The sequence below is a fragment of the Macaca fascicularis genome, chromosome 7, assembly GCF_037993035.2.
Source record: "Macaca fascicularis isolate 582-1 chromosome 7, T2T-MFA8v1.1".
NCBI classification, from domain to species: domain Eukaryota; kingdom Metazoa; phylum Chordata; class Mammalia; order Primates; family Cercopithecidae; genus Macaca; species Macaca fascicularis.
This window is the reverse complement of record NC_088381.1, coordinates 105,591,585-105,609,126: the sequence shown is the minus strand read 5'-3', so window position 1 is coordinate 105,609,126 and position 17,542 is coordinate 105,591,585. Positions and strand designations below refer to the sequence as shown.

Sequence of the window (17,542 nt, the reverse complement as noted above, 5' to 3'; positions counted from 1 at the left end):
AAAGGAAAGAAAGGAAAGAAAGGAAAGAAAGGAAGGAAGGAAGAAAGGAAGGAAGGAAGGAAGGAAGAAAGAAAGGAAGGAAGGAAGGAAGGAAAAAGAAGGAAAGAAAGAAGGAAAGGAAGGAAAGGAAGGAAGGAAGGAAGGAAAGAAAGAAAGAAAGAAAGAAAGAAAGAAAGAAAGAAAGAAAGAAAGAAAGAAAGAAAGAAAGAAAGAAAGAAAGAAAGAAAGAAAGAAAGGGAAAGAAAGAGAGAAAGAGAGAGAGAGAAAGGAAGGAAGGAAGGAAGAAGAAAAAGAAAGAAAGAAAGAGAAAGAAAGAAAAAAAGAAAGAAGAGAAAGAAAGAAAGAAAGAAAGAAAGAGAAAAGAATGAGTTCATGTCCTTTGCACATGGATGAAGCTAGAAACCATCATTCTCAGCAAACTAATACAGGAACAGAAAACCAAGCACCGGATGTTCTCATTCATAAGTGGGAGTTGAACAATGAGAACATATGTACACAGGGAGGGGAACACCATACACCAGGGCCTGTCAGGGGTCGGGGGCAAGGGGAGGGAGAGCATCAGGACAAATTCCTAATGCATCGGGCCTTAAAACCTAGATGACAGGTTGATGGGTACAGCAAACCACCATGGCACATGTGTATCTAGCAAACCTGCATGTTCTGCACATGTATCCCAGAACTTAAAGTAAAATAAAATAATATTTTAAAAATGATTTAAAATTAAAAACTGCAAGTGAAAAGATGAGTAGACATGATTATATACATATTTTAAACCATTTCAAAACAAAATTTAGACTAAAAGAAAAGCAACAAAATGGAAACTATACTATGTGCAAATGAAAACTGCACAATGCACAAAGTTTAATATACAATACAATAAGATAGTACATCCCTTGAAGCCAGGAGTTCAAAAACAACCTAGGCAAAAAGGCAAGATCCCATTTCCACAAAAAAAATTGAAAAATTAACAGGCTGTGGCAGCACAACCTTGTAGTCTTAGCTACTTGTGAGGAAGAGGTGGGAGGATCGCATGAGCCTAGGAGGTTGAGGCTGCAGTGAGCCATGACTGCGTCACTGCACCCTAGACAGGGTGATAGCGTGAGACTCCTTCTCTATAAATAAGTAAACAAAAGATACTGCAAGAAAATGTATGAATAGTTTTCTGTGCTCAAAGTACAAAGGATATGAAGAAGAGATGCAAGGTGGTAGGCAATGCTTTAGAAATTGATAATGCAACTAGTATTTAGGAAATGCAAACGAAACAATTTTAAATTGTCATTTATGCCTATTAAATGACCCACACCATTAGGTTGTAGGCAAGGGTTTTTCATTTATTGATGGCACTGAAAATTGATTCATTGTTTTTAAAGAGCTGTCTGATATATTTCAAGCAATTTTCTGTTCTGAAAATGTATTTCAAATAATAGTAATAATTTCAAAAACGACATCTAAAATCATTCTTACCTTGCTTGAGAATTTTGGTGATCTATATTTAACAAGGCTGTGAAATCCTCTATGGCTGCAAACCAGTTTTCATTTTCATAATAAAACAGCCCACGTTTCAGTAATGCATCTGTTCTTTTGGGATCATAAAAAATACACTACAGGGACAGGGGGAGGTACATAAACATCACAAAATGAAAAAAAACGAAGTATATAATCACATAAGTGATCTAAAACTATGTTTTTAACTTCAGGTTAATAAAAGCAAACCATCTGAAGATGTCAGAATTTTCAGAGTGGTAGCTAAAGAACATACCTTTAGGAGATTTTTTCCATCATCGAATTCTAGAGAGGGAATATTTTTTAGGAGGAAAAAAAACAGCATATACAGGAAGCCCAGGCTTCTGCTCACTGAAACTTTTGCTGATAAAAATTCATAAGTGAATTGTTCAACTAGAATGGAGTTCATTGGATCTATCTCAGCATTTTATCCTAATTAAAGACGTAACATATTAGACTACATCAAGGCTGATTCAATCACATAAAATATAGATTAATCTAGCCATTAAAATAGGGAAGAGAATTGAACTGGTACTGGCATGGCTCATTCATTTTACATTGACATACAAAGTAATAGAGGGAACAGACTAAATCATATATCAGTTATAAAGCTCTTCACCTATTGTTAGTAGAAAAGAATTGAAGCACAAAGGTGATGACCAAATATCTTTCAAATAAAAAAAAAAATCCTAAAGATTTCAAATTTTGTTTGATCTCAGTGTGCTGCATTACTCTATTTCTGAACTATTGGTGCAGGATAGGGGAAACAAAGAGAATAGATAATCTAACAATTTCAGCATCTTCAAAAGAGCTTTTTGGTCATTTCTAGACCAGAAGTTAACAAAACATGTAATATTCTCCTCAAGCAGAAAAATGTCAAGTGGATGTCATGGATTCATAAATAGGGCAGTTGGGAACATGGAAAGTTAAATTATTTAAATAATTGCTTCTAAATTCTAAATTGCAGTAAGGAATAAGAATTTGGAGTTTAAAGTCAGGAGATCAGAGTTAGAACTGTACTGCAATAAGGGGAATATTTTGCCTTGACTACGATTCAGTTAAAAGTTCATTTCCTGGTCCAGCACCGTGGCTCATGCCTGTAATCCCACCACTTTGGTAGGCCAAGGCGGGCAGATCACAAGGTCAGGAGATCGAGACCATCCTGGCTAACACAGTGCCTGTAGTCCCAGCTGCTTGGGAGGCTAAGGCAGGAGAATGGCGTGAACCCGGGAGGCGGAACTTGCAGTGAGCCAAGATCACGCCACTGCACTCCAGCCTGGGCGACAGAGTGAGACTCTGTCTCAAAAAAAAAAAAAAAAAAAAAAAAAAAAAAAAAAAAAAAGTTCATTTCCTCAATTCTCTGACATCTCCTAAACATAAGTTACTCTCCCACCATCCTTATTTCCTTCATAGTACTTACCACAATTTGTAACAATGCCTTAATATCATAATTTGTAATACTGCCTTAGTAAATAAATACTTGCAAGTGAACAAATGAATGAATGAATGTATGAACAAACCAGTAAGCACAGCTTCTTTGAGAGCAGATAGGTTCCCTGCAGAAAAGAATCAGTTATTCAAGAGTTAAAAAGTAGAAAATACTTTTCTTTAATGTTTAAAGGTAAGAAGCAATTTTCAAAGGCTTCTTTAACCACTGTAGCATGGCTCCAGAGGAGGCAGCTGGAAAAGCTGGTCCCCTCTACATGTTATCTCAAGGCCTCCACGTCCAATTCTGATGTAAATTCATTCATTCACAATTTAAAAAATAATAATTAACACAGTGTTAATATAAATTCCAGTAATGAAAACTCTAGCTCCTAACCTATAACAAATCAATTTTGATTATATAATATATATGAAAAGATCTTCAAAAATTTGCTGTACTATTTGCATGAGGATATCGCAATCTAAACTATATAAATGGTAGAATTATATGTGATAAGACTTACTTTAGAAAAGTCATCAATGGCCAGTACTTTGTTTGCTATTTCATACATCTCACCCCTCCTGAAATAGATGTCAGCATCTGTGGGCCTGCATTTAATTGCCTGGGTATAATTTAGAATTGCCATAGTTACGTCTTTTTTTCCCCTGTAAATTTCTGCCTTTGACAAATATGCCTCTAAAGAAAATTAAAAAGATAAAATTTGGAGTTATAATCCTTTCATTCACTATGAAAATTTTAAAAGATTAATCCCTCTCCCTCCAAAAAATGTAGTCAAAATAATTTTTCTCTATTACATTTTCTTAACTATTAGTTTATCTTATTTTATTCTATTTTATTTTTTTAGGCAGGCTCTCCTGTCACCAAGGCTGGAGTGCAGTGGCACAATCATGGCTCACTGCAGCCTCGACCTCCAGGGCTCAAGCAATCCTCCCACATCAGCCTAATAAATAGCTGGAACTACAGATGCATGCCACCACACCCAGCTAATTTTTGTATATTTTTTTATAGACACGGGGGCTCACCATGTTGTCCAGGCTGGTCTCAAACTGCTGGGCTCATGTCATCCGCCCACCTCAGCCTCCCAAAGTGCTGGGATTACAGGCGTGAGTCACTGTGCCTTGACCCATTTCATTTAATTTTTATTTTGACAATGCCAAATTTGTTCTCAAAGGCTGGATAAATGCTCATTTGTGGTTAAAAGTACTTTCAATTTGAAGTAACAAAAATTACTCTTTACCTTTCCATATGTCTAAAATGTTTTTTCATAATCCTTTAATCATCATAGTAAAAAGTTAGGCTGTGATAACACAAAACTTAATGGACTTTTAGCAGCGATCAACACGGGTCAAAAATCATTTATTAAGCTCATGTTTTATTTTATGGGTATGTTGTAGGTGCTGGGGATACAAAGGTGAATATCACATTTTCACATTCCTAGAAAGTTCCATGGGTGCTTCAAGTTGATTGGAGGATAGCACATAAGAGCAAAGGTACAAATTTCTTACAACCAAGTAAGCCTAAGCATACAATAACTAACTCAGAGAGATGTGATCAAATCACACAAATCAAAGAGAGATTTGTAAATTACTTCTATAACTAACTATTTTAAATTCATATTCTTTCGTTGTGAGATGAGCAGTAAGGAACCAATTTACTGCAATATATATCAAAGACAGTAAACTTTCAAACCATGATAAGTATTTTAAAAAGACTATAGGATTGTATGAGCCCTGGATTTACAATAACAAGAGTAAAAAAATTTAATTGAGGAAAGTCATTTTCAGGACATATATCTACTGATTTATGTATTCTTACAGTACCAATAAATGACAAAGTTGAGGTCAAAATGTAGGTAATATAACTGTCTCTACAGACAACCCACCTGTATTATTTTTATTATATTTATGTATATAATTCAAGTCATCCAAAGCTTCATTAATTTTGTCTTGGAAAAGATAAATTAAATGTCGTTGCCAATAGGCATTGAGAAACAATGGTTCCAAGAGCATTACCTAGAAAATATATGTAAAAATTCAGTTAAAGTTGATTTGTTAAAGGAGGATATCCTATCAAATAAATGTTTCAAACACGATTGATCCCAGTGGCTTTGTATGTATGTAATGTAAAATAAAACCTCCCAATCTGACAACTAAAAATCATGTTTTTAATATTATTTGAAAATGCAAATAATTATACTGTTATAATAATTCTACATGCTATACTATAAACATTCATTGTTCAAAATTTCAGCAAAAATTACTATACAATTAAAAGCAAGTGTAAATGGTGAATATTACTATTTTGGTTAAATAAAACTTACTCTCTGTAGATCATTCATGGCACTCTGCAACTTTCCCAGTTTTCTATAAATAGCTCCACGCCTACAATATGCAAATGCAGGATATTTTGTCTTATCGTTTATTTCTTCAGTCAAAATCTTCACTTCAGATTCATAATGTTTAATGACCTCTTGTGGAAGATCGGACTCCACATCATCACTTAATTTTAGTTTTGGTGGTTCTTTCACTCTTTCAGGTGGGTCTTTAGGAACTGATATTTTATCATCTTTCTCTTTTACAGGCGTGCTCGCATCTTTGTCCGCAATGAGGCTATCAAAAGCCCATGTCCGAGGATCAATATTTTCTGGAATTCCTCCCTTAGTTTGGAAGAATTTTTCAAAATTTAAATACAAAGGTAAACTGGGACACCGTATTTGACGTTCATATAATGGAACTTTGAACAAATATTTCTTCTGTTCTGGAAGTATTCCATGAGATGTTGATCTAGTTTTTAAAAGAGTGATTTTTTTAATTACAGAAATACAATCATCTTTCTAATCAGTAAATCAACTCAGTCACACATAAAACTACTATTTCTGTTATCAAAACAAAATTACATGCTAATTTTATGCGCAAGTTCTCCTTTTCATTTAATAAAACGGTAACACTGTATGAAGAATCTCAAGTTTATGAAAGCAAAAGACTGTTTTTAAAGATGTAGCCTCCTTAGAGTACTAAAAAAATGAGGTCAATGCGCCTTTCAAGTTTAATTTACACCCTCTACCATACCTAACCCACCAGAGGAATTACAATTGAGAATTAAGGAAGTAAACATAATGTGAGAAAAAAAAAATGCCATGCAAGAGGTTAAAGAGGACATGAACTTGAGGTAGCGGGAAGAAGGCAGGAGTTGACTACACCTCAGACTATCAACTGAATATCCCAGTTTTACCCTTCTCTAGTAGGCTATCAAATTAAATAATACCTAATATGCTTTCAAATGCTACAAGTCTAGGATTAGCCTTCTCAAATTCTCCCTTTGCAATATAGTCTTCATTGAGTAACATGTGCCATAGGGCTGGTACTGTACTAGCCATAGGAAATAAGAATAAACTCAGTATATTGAAATAAAATAATTTACCCTATCACTTCATATTTACTGAGTATGTACTATGAGAAATACCTAGTGCTGAACACTAGGAGAACAAAAGTAAGAAAAGTCAGTTTCCTTCCCTTTCCTTACTTTCATAAATTCTCTATTCCTTTCCACATTCTAGTGCAAGCCACCATCATCTATTCTTCTTAGAGTAGAATAATTTATTAACTCCCTGCTTCTATTTTTGCCCTTTGTCTAATTCATTCTCTGCATGGCAGCCAGGCATAGTTTTTGTTTTTTGTTTTACAAATGTACATAAGATCATATCACTCCTCCAAGAGCTTCCCCAGTATGCAAATCAAGCTCTTCACCATGGTCCATAAGACCCCACATGATCAGGTACCAGCATAAATATTCGACACCACTACTCTCCCCCTCATTCCCTAACTTCCAGCCTTGAGCAAGCCTCAAGGCCATTGCCCTTGTCAGCCCTTCTGACTGGTTGGCTCCTTCTCAATTCATATTTCTGACCAAATGTCACTTTAGAAAGGTCTTCTGTGCCAGATAAGTTTTGTTTGCACCTCCATATTCATCTCTACCCTTCTCCATCTTGCTCCCTGTCCCAGGAAACTGATCTGCACAGACTATAGCCTTAGGATCCCTTGGTCTCTGTCTTCTCATAAAGTTTATCCAATTAGGAACCCCAACAGAGGGAAGGAGGAGAGTGAAGTCAAGGTGTTTATTCCTCTGGCTTCCTGATGAAGGGTCTCCTCAAACTCCCCAGGATTCTTGAACAAAGATCACTACTGCTTTCGAGAAAACCATTTCTATACAACTCTTTTCTTTCAGCTTCTAGTCATCACTCCCTCTTTTTGTCCTCTCAAATTTCGGAGTAGAAAATGGCTTTACATTTTTAATCCCAGGATACTGCATTATTATTTTTGGTTTCCTTGTACTTTGATATTTTTGTAAATTTCTCCCAATATTATCCTAAGCTGAGTGGTGTTTATGATTGGGATCTTCACTGACGAAGTAATTAGTACCAGAGATGGACTCAGGAAACACACACACACATAAAGCATTCTAGGATAACCTCCTTGCCAGGCTGAAATAGGACATAGGTAATCCATGGCATGTGGTGGTATAAAAATTTGTCAAATATCACCAATGTTAGCAGGGACTGATGTTCAGGTGGAAGACAAGGCATTGGGAGATCAAGGAGCTTTAAGTCATTAAGACAACAATAATTATTATAAAAATTGTGTGTTCAATAGCAAAGACTTGGAATCAACCCAAATGTCCATCAGTGACAGACTGGATTAAGAAAATGTGGCACGTATACACCATGGAATACTATGCAGCCATAAAAAAGGATGAGTTCGTGTCCTTTGTAGGGACATGGATGCAACTGGAAACCATCATTCTCAGCAAACTATCGCAAGAACAGAAAACCAAACACCACTCATAGGTGGGAATTGAACAATGAGATCACTTGGACACGGGAAGGGGAACATCACACACCAGGGCCTATTGTGGGGAGGGGGGAGGGATGGCATTGGGAGTTATACCTGATGTAAATGACAAGTTGATGGGTGCTGACGAGTTGATGGGCACAGCACACCAACATGGCACATGTATACATATGTAACAAACCTGCACGTTGTGCACATGTACCCTAGAACTTAAAGTATAAAAAAATAAATAAATAAAAAATAAAATAAAATAAAAAATTGTGTGTTCAGTTGACTACTTCTTTCAGACCAAAGAGTAGTTGCAGTACCTATTAAGTAGCCTCTAAACTTTGTGAACCAAGTTAATGAAGCTAGTAGGCAAGAAGCAGAAAACTGAAATATGGGATGTTAACATGCAAGGAGCTATGAATGAGAGTGAGAATTTTAAATCTCCAGTTCCCGCTTATCTTCCCTTTACTGAGGAAACTGGCTGAGGAATTGTCAGATCCCCTATCTCAGACTCTCAGTCCTCTCCTGCATAAGTTTCTTTCAATGATTACACTGTGACATTGCCTCATATGCTGTAAGGCACCTACCTCAAGCATGTCCTGAAATCACTCAGCTGTGACTCTCAAACCCTCTCATGGAGCCTCAGCCATTACAGTCCCTCAGTCTCCCACATTCCTCCTCCATGGAGGTGACCTTGGGTTGGTGGCTGCTGGCCTCACCACACACAGCCTTAGCTAGAACACCTGGGAATACTCTAAGTGAAGGGTTCTCAAACTTCAGCATGCATCAGAATTACCCAAAGACTTGTTAAAAATACAGATTTTGAGGCTCCACCCTCAGGGTCTCTTATTCGGTAGACCTAGGGTGGACTTCTAGAACTTGCACCTCTAACAGGTTCCCAGGTAACAAACATGCATGGATTACACTATAAGAGCCATTGCTATAGAGGAATGAGTTCTAAGGTTCAAGAAACAGGAATTTGACTGCAATATGGAATGTGCTTAGTCAAGTCCTAACCCTTGGAAAGACCAGAGAACGCATAAGTGAGGGGGCAATACCCTTGAAAAGCCTTGTGGATGCTGACCTCAGAGCTGGAAAAGAATGACAGTGGGAGAACGGGAGCAAAGAAATTTGTTTCACTGACTCCAGTGGGAATAATAGAACCCTGGAGTGGTAAAATCCCATTTACCACTACAGATATGGTAGATACAATGACCACAATAAGCAACAGAGTCAGAATAGTAATAACAGGATTTTAACTCTCAAGGACCTGTGGCAATAACTAAATGTCTAAATGTCCTTAGAGATGAGATAAATGGGCAGCTTGCTTGGGTGTTCTTTGCTTACATAGGGGAAAAATTTATAGGTCTTCCAGTACAAATCTAACCAGCTATAGTGGGGGTTCACAATCTTTTACCCAGCTTTCACACCCCAGGCAGTTCATAGTCCAAAACCTCTCTTAACAGGAAGGTCGGGAAAAGTATCACTGAGGAAGAATCCTTCAATGTGGCTTCGGTATACACAGTGAATTTTCCCTGAAATCTTCTAAAGGTATAAGAAAGGGGAACCTCAAACCTTTTAGGGGTAATTAGATACTGGCTCTGATCTTATGCTAATCCACAGATACCCACTACAAATCCCACTGATGTTTATCAATCAAATTAAAGAATTACGAAAGTCAAGTGATAGAATCTTGGTCTGAGACCATTTAACAGTGGATCTAGTGAGACATGGACCCATTTTTTGATAATTTCCCTAGTCCCAGAATGTATAGTGGGAGTAAATACATGTAACAACTGAATAAACGGTAGACTGAGGAAGATAATGGTAGTAAGGGCCAAGTGGAAATCGCCCTCATCCCATCTCACACCACTATCCACCAAGATAGCAAACAAAAAGCAATACCAGATTCTGGGGAAATTACACATTAGTGTCACCATCAGACTTGAAGGATATAGGTGGCAATTCCCACCACATCTCCAGTTTACTTTCCTGTTCTACCAGTGCAAAACCAACATCGCTTGTAGGAAGTGACTATAAATTATCACAAATTTAATCAGGTGGTGATAACAATTACAGGTTTAGTTCCAGATGTGGTATATTTACTGAAGCAATGAACACACCTTCTGGCACCTGGTTTGCAGCTGTTGACCTGACATGCTTTCTTTTCCACTCCCCTAGTTTAGGAGAATCTGATGAAGTTACATTTAGATGTCAGGGACAACTCTCTCCATATATATACACACACATACATATATGTGTGTACATACCTATATATATGTGTATGTGTACGTACATATATATGTGTATGTGTGTATATATGTGTGTGTGTATGTGTGTGTGTGTGTATATATATCCCATATCCAACCCACAAGCAAATCCTGTTGTCCCTATTTCTAAAATCTATCTAAAATCTAACCACTTTCCACTACTTTGGTTGCTATCATCCCAAACCAAGAAACTATTTATCACCTCAATTATTTCAATAGCTTTCTAACTGGTCTCCCTGTTTCACTACAATCTATTTTTCACAAGTAACCAGAGTGAACCTTCTGGAACATAAACTAGATCCTATCAACTCACTGCTCCCAAATCCCAGTGTTTCCTTTTCTATTAAGAATCCAAAGTCTTTGCCATAACCTATAAACATCACTACCCCATTCTCAAGTCCAATGATTTCTTGGCACTCTTAAGAATAATTTCAAATTTACTCTGGCCTATACCACTTGGTATTATCTCTGACCACTTCCTCAACCTCGCTTCTTTCCACCCTGCACTCACTCTGTTCTAGCCACACTGATTTCTATGTTGTCCCTCAAAAGCAACAAGCATGTCTCCAACTCAAGGCCTTTGCACTCACTATGACCACTTCAGATATTCAAATACCTCATTCCCTCATTCCATTCAGTTCTACGCTCAAATATCACTACCTTATAGAGGCTTCTGACCACTCTGTCTAAAATAGTAACCTTTGTTACACTGCTTTATTTTCTTCATTACATTCGTCACTTCCTAATGTTATTTGTTTACCTCTCCACTTTCTCTCCCACTAGAATATAAGCTCTATGAGGACAGGGAGTTTGCCAATCTTGTTCCTTGCCCTATGCTCCTTGTCTAAAACGGTATCTGTTATGTAGTACTGTTGAGTAGTGCTCAATAAATGTATATTGCAGAAATGAATGGCTGAACTTATTCATTCATCAAATTGTTGCTGAATTCTTACTATGTGCCATGATTTAACAAGAGAAATTGCATTTAACTATAGTCCCTCCAACTCTTCACTTTAAGCTGATAAACTTTGCCTTCATTGAAAATATAGGAGCTATCTGCCTTGAACACTTACTTCATTTTCTTAAACAAAATATACATTCCCAGGGAAGGAAGATGCTTTATTCATATAATGTACAAAACTTCTTCCCTGGGAGTTCAGTTGTATCACTTGTGTTCTATGTCCCATCCACGTTTGCCTACTCAGAGGCTTCACTCTTTCAATATCCTGACTTTTCTGTAACATCTAAAATTGTGATCAGTACTCTGAAATTTTACTGGGCAGAAAAACTGCAGAAAGGATACTAAAGAGGCAAGAATGAGGAGGAAATTCCAGATAAAAGAGAGTTGAAAGAGGGCGTCCTCTAAATCTAAGTTTGAAGCTATACATATCCCAGACTAACTCCTGAACCACCCACCAATCACTTCTCATTATTCCAGAAATAATCACTTTCATAGTTTGATGTATATAATTTCAAGGTTTCTATATAGATATATAAGCACTATTATACACACATACATGTATATACATACAGCTTTGTTAAAATATATTCCCACATAAACATCCAAAAATATGTTAATTGTGACTTATTTCTCAATGGTAGTATTGCTGTATTTTCTAAGTTTTTACAATAAGCATGTATTATTTTTACTATAAATATTAATAAAATAAGTACAATGTTTTTAAGGAAACAAGATCTTGCTATATAACTTTCTAGAAGGATGTAAAAAGGAAAGGAAATGCAGACAATGGATGAACTTTCATGAGGAAGAATTATAGTCCCAGATCACTAAAATTAAATAATACAAAGAAAAGGAACATGATAAAAGAGGGGACTGGCTGTTTACATCTACCCCAAAAGGTAAATATTTCTTCCTGTACTGCAAGTTTAAATCATGTTTTCATAGCCATGAATATGGTTTATGGTTTTTCATTTGGAGGAACAAGAGTAAATTAATCTGCTAGCTATCACACCAGTCTGAGAAAGTCAAGCCTTTGGGCTGGAATATGTGTACATACAGTTAATCTGAGATGAGATGTAAGACAATTAAAGGAAACAGAAATTTTGAACAGTTTAAACGTTTTGCTCAAAATATTATTGGTATAAAAATAAGGATAATTTGACTACCCAAATCAAGGGATATTTGAGCTGGACATAACTTCAGAAACCATGTGGACAGGGTATTCATCTTCTAGATGGGGAAACAAATATTCAAGGAAATTAAGTAGCTCGGTCTAGTCACTGAGGATCTAGTAAATGGAGGTTGGGATATGGATGTATACAAATTCCTGATCCAGAGTTCTTGCTCCTAGAACATCACTGCTGCCAGCTCTTAGAGAAGCAGAGTGGTAAATGAAAGTCAAAATAGTCTTGATGGCCAGGCGCAGTGGTTCATGCCTGTAATCTCAGCACTTTGGGAGCCCAAGGCGGGTGGATTGCTTGAGACCAGAAGCTCAAGACCAGCCTGGGCAACATGGCGAAACCCTGTCTCTACCAAAAAATACAAAAAGTAGCCACACGTGGTGGCACCCACCTGTAGGCCCAGCTACTTAAGATGATGAAGTGGGAGAATCCCTTGAGCCCAGGAGGCTGTGGTTGCAGTGAGCCAAAATCACACCATTGATCTCCAGTCTGGGCAACAGAAGTGAAAACATGTCTCAAAAAAAAAACAAAAAAACAAAAAACAAAAAGTGGAAGAGTAAAACAACTAAGGAAAATATAACAACTCTTGCTTGGGGGAAAATAAATTCTGCTACTCTCAGGAATGCAGCAGCACAAGATGGGCCAAGAAAACCAGGTCTGAGACCACAGGTTCACTTGCAGGAGCAGGTCAAGTGAGTCAAGACTAAGGACAATTATTCTAGAAAGGGGCACAAGAAGATGCATTCAGAGGGATAGGAACGCCATTGTCACACAGGCTGGTAGCCTGGATCTCAGATGAAGAATGTTACTCAGTCCCAGAAGACAGAACGTTGGCAGAGATCAAGAGGCTAGCAATTCACAAAAGCCCACATAGGAAGTAAGGCAGTGGGTACAAGGGAGTGAAGGCAGCCAAGATTCATTGATAGGAAGAGCTCACTGTGGGTCAGCCAGCTACTGAGGAAGGTCTCCTCTACTCCCTCGGGTTGCTCTGTCAACACTGAGCTCAGAGACCAAAGCAGAGGGAAATTTCTAGAGAAACAATGAAGCTGCAAAGTTATTGCAAACTCTGGCAACCTGCCATGACCTAGCTGAGCAGGGAAGCAACAGGGCTAAGGAGATAAAAGGAAATGCATGAATCTGGGTGAGGTGGCTCCAGTCTGCAGGAGTGACTTTCCACAGTCATAATTTGACTTGATGTATAAGAACACATGCAGTCTGCTTCCCACCATTAAGAGAAGCCAGCCAAGAATGGGTGTGATTAAATAACCTTCATGGTTGAACACAAAATGGTAAGACGCAAATCTGTGAATTACCAAATTAAGATTAGTGAGAAAAGGCCAGGCACGGTGGCTCATGCCTGTAATCCCAGCACTTTGGGAGGCTAAGGCGGGTGGATCACCCGAGGTCAGGAGTTCGAGATCAGCCTGGTCAACATGGCAAAACCCTGTCTCTACTAAAAATATGAAAAATTAGCCAGGCGTCATGGTACATGCCTATAATTCCAGCTACTTGGGAGGCTAAGGCATGAGAATCACTTGAACCTGGGAGGCAGAGGTTGCAGTGAGCCGAGGTGCCACTGCACTCCAGCCTGAGCAATAGAGAGAGACTCTGTCTCAAAAAAAAAAAAAAAAAAGGGAAAAAAGTCTCAAACTATAGGAACAAAATTATTTTTCAAGTTGCTCCATAGTTGTTAGTTTTGAACTAACAATTTGTGTCTACATTTATATGTGGTAAATTAGTTTGAAATAAGATTTTTTTTAAAAAGGTAAGAAAGCTGTACTAACATATTGTCTTAAACAAATATTCCCACAGTTTGTTTTACTGCCTCCACCAAGAGGTTCATCCTAGGGTTCCTGTTACACTCATTGGCAGCACATACAAATTTCAAAGTCAGTTATTAGAAGGCAAAGAAATCTTTTTAAATGGTAAAACTTTATATTCAGAATGATACAAGGTCAGTAAGAAGACCACACCCCACAGAAGCAGCATTTGATCAGTTTATATCCTTTTTTTAGATAGAAGTCATTTAGGTTGTGGCCAAAATGGTGCTGTGTGTATTACCCTTTCTAGGATGGTGAAGATTCATAATACTTTAAAAATCAGTAAATGTATCTAAAATGTATAAGCAAACTTCTGGTTCTGATCTAAAACATTTATCAACTTAGAAAACCTACTTGAAGTCTTCTACAGATGAACTAACAAAAAAAATTTTCCAGATACTCTATTTGTTGCAGATGAAACTTAAGCATAAGTAGTATACAAAGAACATGAGACTTGAATGGCATTCTCCACTATGGCTGGCCTCTGTTCCACTCTATCACTCACACTTATGAAGTACTATGCCCCCCAGTCTTCTCAAGGACAATAAGTCACCATTTCAAGAGATAATTAACTCTTTTGCAGACAGCAAGTCTTTATAACTATAAAGTGAACAAATTTTTTTTTACTCTCTTATCATCAGTAAAGTCTTTACTTTTTCAAAAGGACACAAGTTTAATAAATTCTGTGATGTCCTGGGATATCTAAAAAGAAACCTCAGAGCTTTTAGGAAACTATTTTGCACAATACTTTTGTTATAAGAAAGTTATGTCCTGAACACTTAATAATGAACACATTTGGAATTTCAGTGGTTATTATTTCAGGTCCCTACATAATTTTAAATATACTGGCTACTATTACTTCCAAGTAAGGAAAAAAATATTTCTGTGTTGATTCCTAAATAAGAGCTTACAATATTTAAAAAATTTTTTAACATTTTTTTTTGAGACGGAGTCTCTCACTCTGTTGCCCAGGCTGGAGTGCAGTGGCGTGATCCCTGCTCACTGCAAGCTCCGCCTCCTGGGTTCACGTCATTCTCCTGCCTCAGCCTCCCGAATACCTGGGACTACAGGTGCCCACCACCACGCCTGGCTAATTTTTTTGTATTTTTAGTAGAGATGGGGTTTCACCGTGTTAGCCAGGATGGTCTCAATCTCCTGACCTCGTGATCCGCCCATCTTGGCCTCCCAAAGTGGTGGGATTACAGGCTTGAGCCACCACGCCCAGCCTTTTTTTGGGGGGGGAGGGGGATGGAGTCTCACTCTGTCACCCAGGCTGGAGTGCAGTGGTATGATCACAGCTCACTGCAACCTCTGCCTCCCAGGTTCACGCAATTCTCCTGCCTGAGCCTCTCAAGTAGCTGGGACTACAGGGGCGCACCACTATACCCAGGTCATTTTTTGTATTTTTAGTAGAAACGGGGATTCACCGTGTTAGCCAGGATGGTCTCGATCTCCTGAACCTCGTGATCTGTCCGCCTCAGCCTCCCAAAGTGCTGGGATTACAAGTGTGAGTCACTGCACCGGGCCCAAAATTATCTAGATTTATAAATCAATTCAATAACTTAAAATTTAAAAATACTTAAATATCTATTTTGAATGGGTAGAATTTGTGTGGAGCAGGAGTTGTTTTTTGTTACTAAATCACTTCAAATAACTTGTTTGGGTTTTTTACTTTCTGGAAGATTTCAGTTAGCTATCAAATTGATTTAGTCTTACCTCATGTCCTTAAATCAATCCCCTATTTAAATTATAATTTGAATCATTCACATACTTATACTATGAAATATCCATATATTTTTAAATGAGGGTTTGTCTTTCTTTTTTTTTTTAAGACAGAGTTTCACTCTGTCATCCACGCTGGAGTGCAGTGGCCTGACCTCGGCTCACTGCAACCTCTGCCTCCCGGGTTCAACCTCTTCTCAGCCTCCTGAGTAGCTTGGACTACAGGCACACACCACCATGCCCAGCTAATTTTTGTGTTTTTAGTAGAGAGGGGTTTCGCCGTGTTGGTCAGGCTGGTCTTGAACTCCTGACTTCAGATGATCCACCCGCCTTGGCCTCCCAAAGTGCTGGGATTACAGGCGTGAGCCACCTCACCCAGCCAGAGGTTTGTCTTTCAAAAAGTGAAGGGTTCATATTTTCAGTGCAGAATAAAATAATAACTTCATGAGGTGAGATTATAAAATTGAGGTCAAAACCACAATATATTTCTTAAACTATAAAAAGAAATCACTTAAACAAGACCTTTCAAGAGATTTTGGAGGCTTGGATAACTCTTCATACACGAATATAAGTTTTTGTTGTTTCAATCTTTTCTTCCATTTCATCTTCTTTTTCTTGGGATAAACAATGTAACTAATGCCAGCTTTTTTAGATGCTTCAATGAGAGTCAAAGAGAGATTTCTCAAACTGTGTTTTTCGCACATGTTATCAAAGATGTCATCTATATTTTTTTTCACAGGGATGGGTTCTTCAGTTTTATTTTGCTTAGTGAGCTGGAGCTGACGTTTCAATTCCTTTGTTTTCTGAAACATAACCTCTTTTATACTGCTTTGCATATCATTCTTGATTTCCAAAGGAGCTATGATATCCTCCTTCCTCAAGTCTACAGCAGATTTTACTTGCTTAGTTAAGCAAGCAAAGAGGAAGAAAAAGTGTAAAATCAATTTAGTTGCTATGCATTCAAAATTAATTAATTCTGTTACAATTACTATTAATGTGGTTTGGTCACTTAATTTAAAAGTTTAAAAATCAGTATTCTTAAAATTATTCAAAAGTCAGCTGATAAAGTTAATAGTGGGTTAGTTCAAGCAAAGTACAATAATTTGGTTGGTCATAGGATGTTTAATTAGGTATATGTAAACAACACTATAAATTAGATAGCATTATGATTTTCTATATTTTAATTGAAAGAGAATGCTCTCTACATATCCAAATAAATTACATGTTGTACTTTTATATTTAATGCAAAAAAACTAGTAGAATGGGCAAAAGCTGTTAAAATGCCTTATTCCATAAAAATCAATTTGGGTTTTCTTTCAAAAGCGCTTTAACAACACTGAATTTCTACACAGTACCATTCAAATATTCTCCACAATAACTTTCAATTCTATATTTATAATAGGAAGTAATGAAATCACAATCTATTACAGTATTTATTTTATCTAATCATTAGAGAATCCACTTAATTGTTAATAATAGTATTATTTAATATTATAATATTAATAATTATAATTTTAATAATTATGCATTAATACCTGAAACTCTAATACTCATTACTTACAAAAGATAAATTACTTTAAATCCTTTGATATAGCATTTCCTGCCTATTGAGCCATCATCAATAAGTTAAATGCATTTCATTTGCTAATAAATAATTTGTTACAGAGATGTATTTCTGTATAGTGAATTTTGGCCCAAATTTCAAACATAATAATTTCATACTAGCCAGTTACATACTTTTATATACTAAAGTACAATAGAGATATTGACCATCTGCAACTTACTGTACTCCCCCATCTCAAG

The 17,542-nt window shown here is 37.1% G+C and overlaps 1 protein-coding gene across 2 annotated transcripts in view; it reads right to left on the bottom strand.

Moving 5' to 3' along the window:
• Positions 1-17,542, bottom strand: part of TTC6 (tetratricopeptide repeat domain 6) — a 217,927-nt gene that overhangs the window by 62,301 nt on the left and 138,084 nt on the right. Inside the window, exons 12-16 of one of the 2 annotated variants that reach the window (XM_005561122.4) lie at positions 16,262-16,641; positions 5,271-5,733; positions 4,833-4,962; positions 3,453-3,625; positions 1,465-1,601 (exon numbers count right to left, since the gene is read on the bottom strand). In XM_005561122.4, coding sequence (XP_005561179.3) covers positions 1,465-1,601; positions 3,453-3,625; positions 4,833-4,962; positions 5,271-5,733; positions 16,262-16,641 — 1,283 coding nt within the window. Of the gene's footprint in view, positions 1-1,464; positions 1,602-3,282; positions 3,626-4,832; positions 4,963-5,270; positions 5,734-16,261; positions 16,642-17,542 lie in introns of those variants that run through there. The other variant, XM_073998505.1, reaches the window with a different exon arrangement.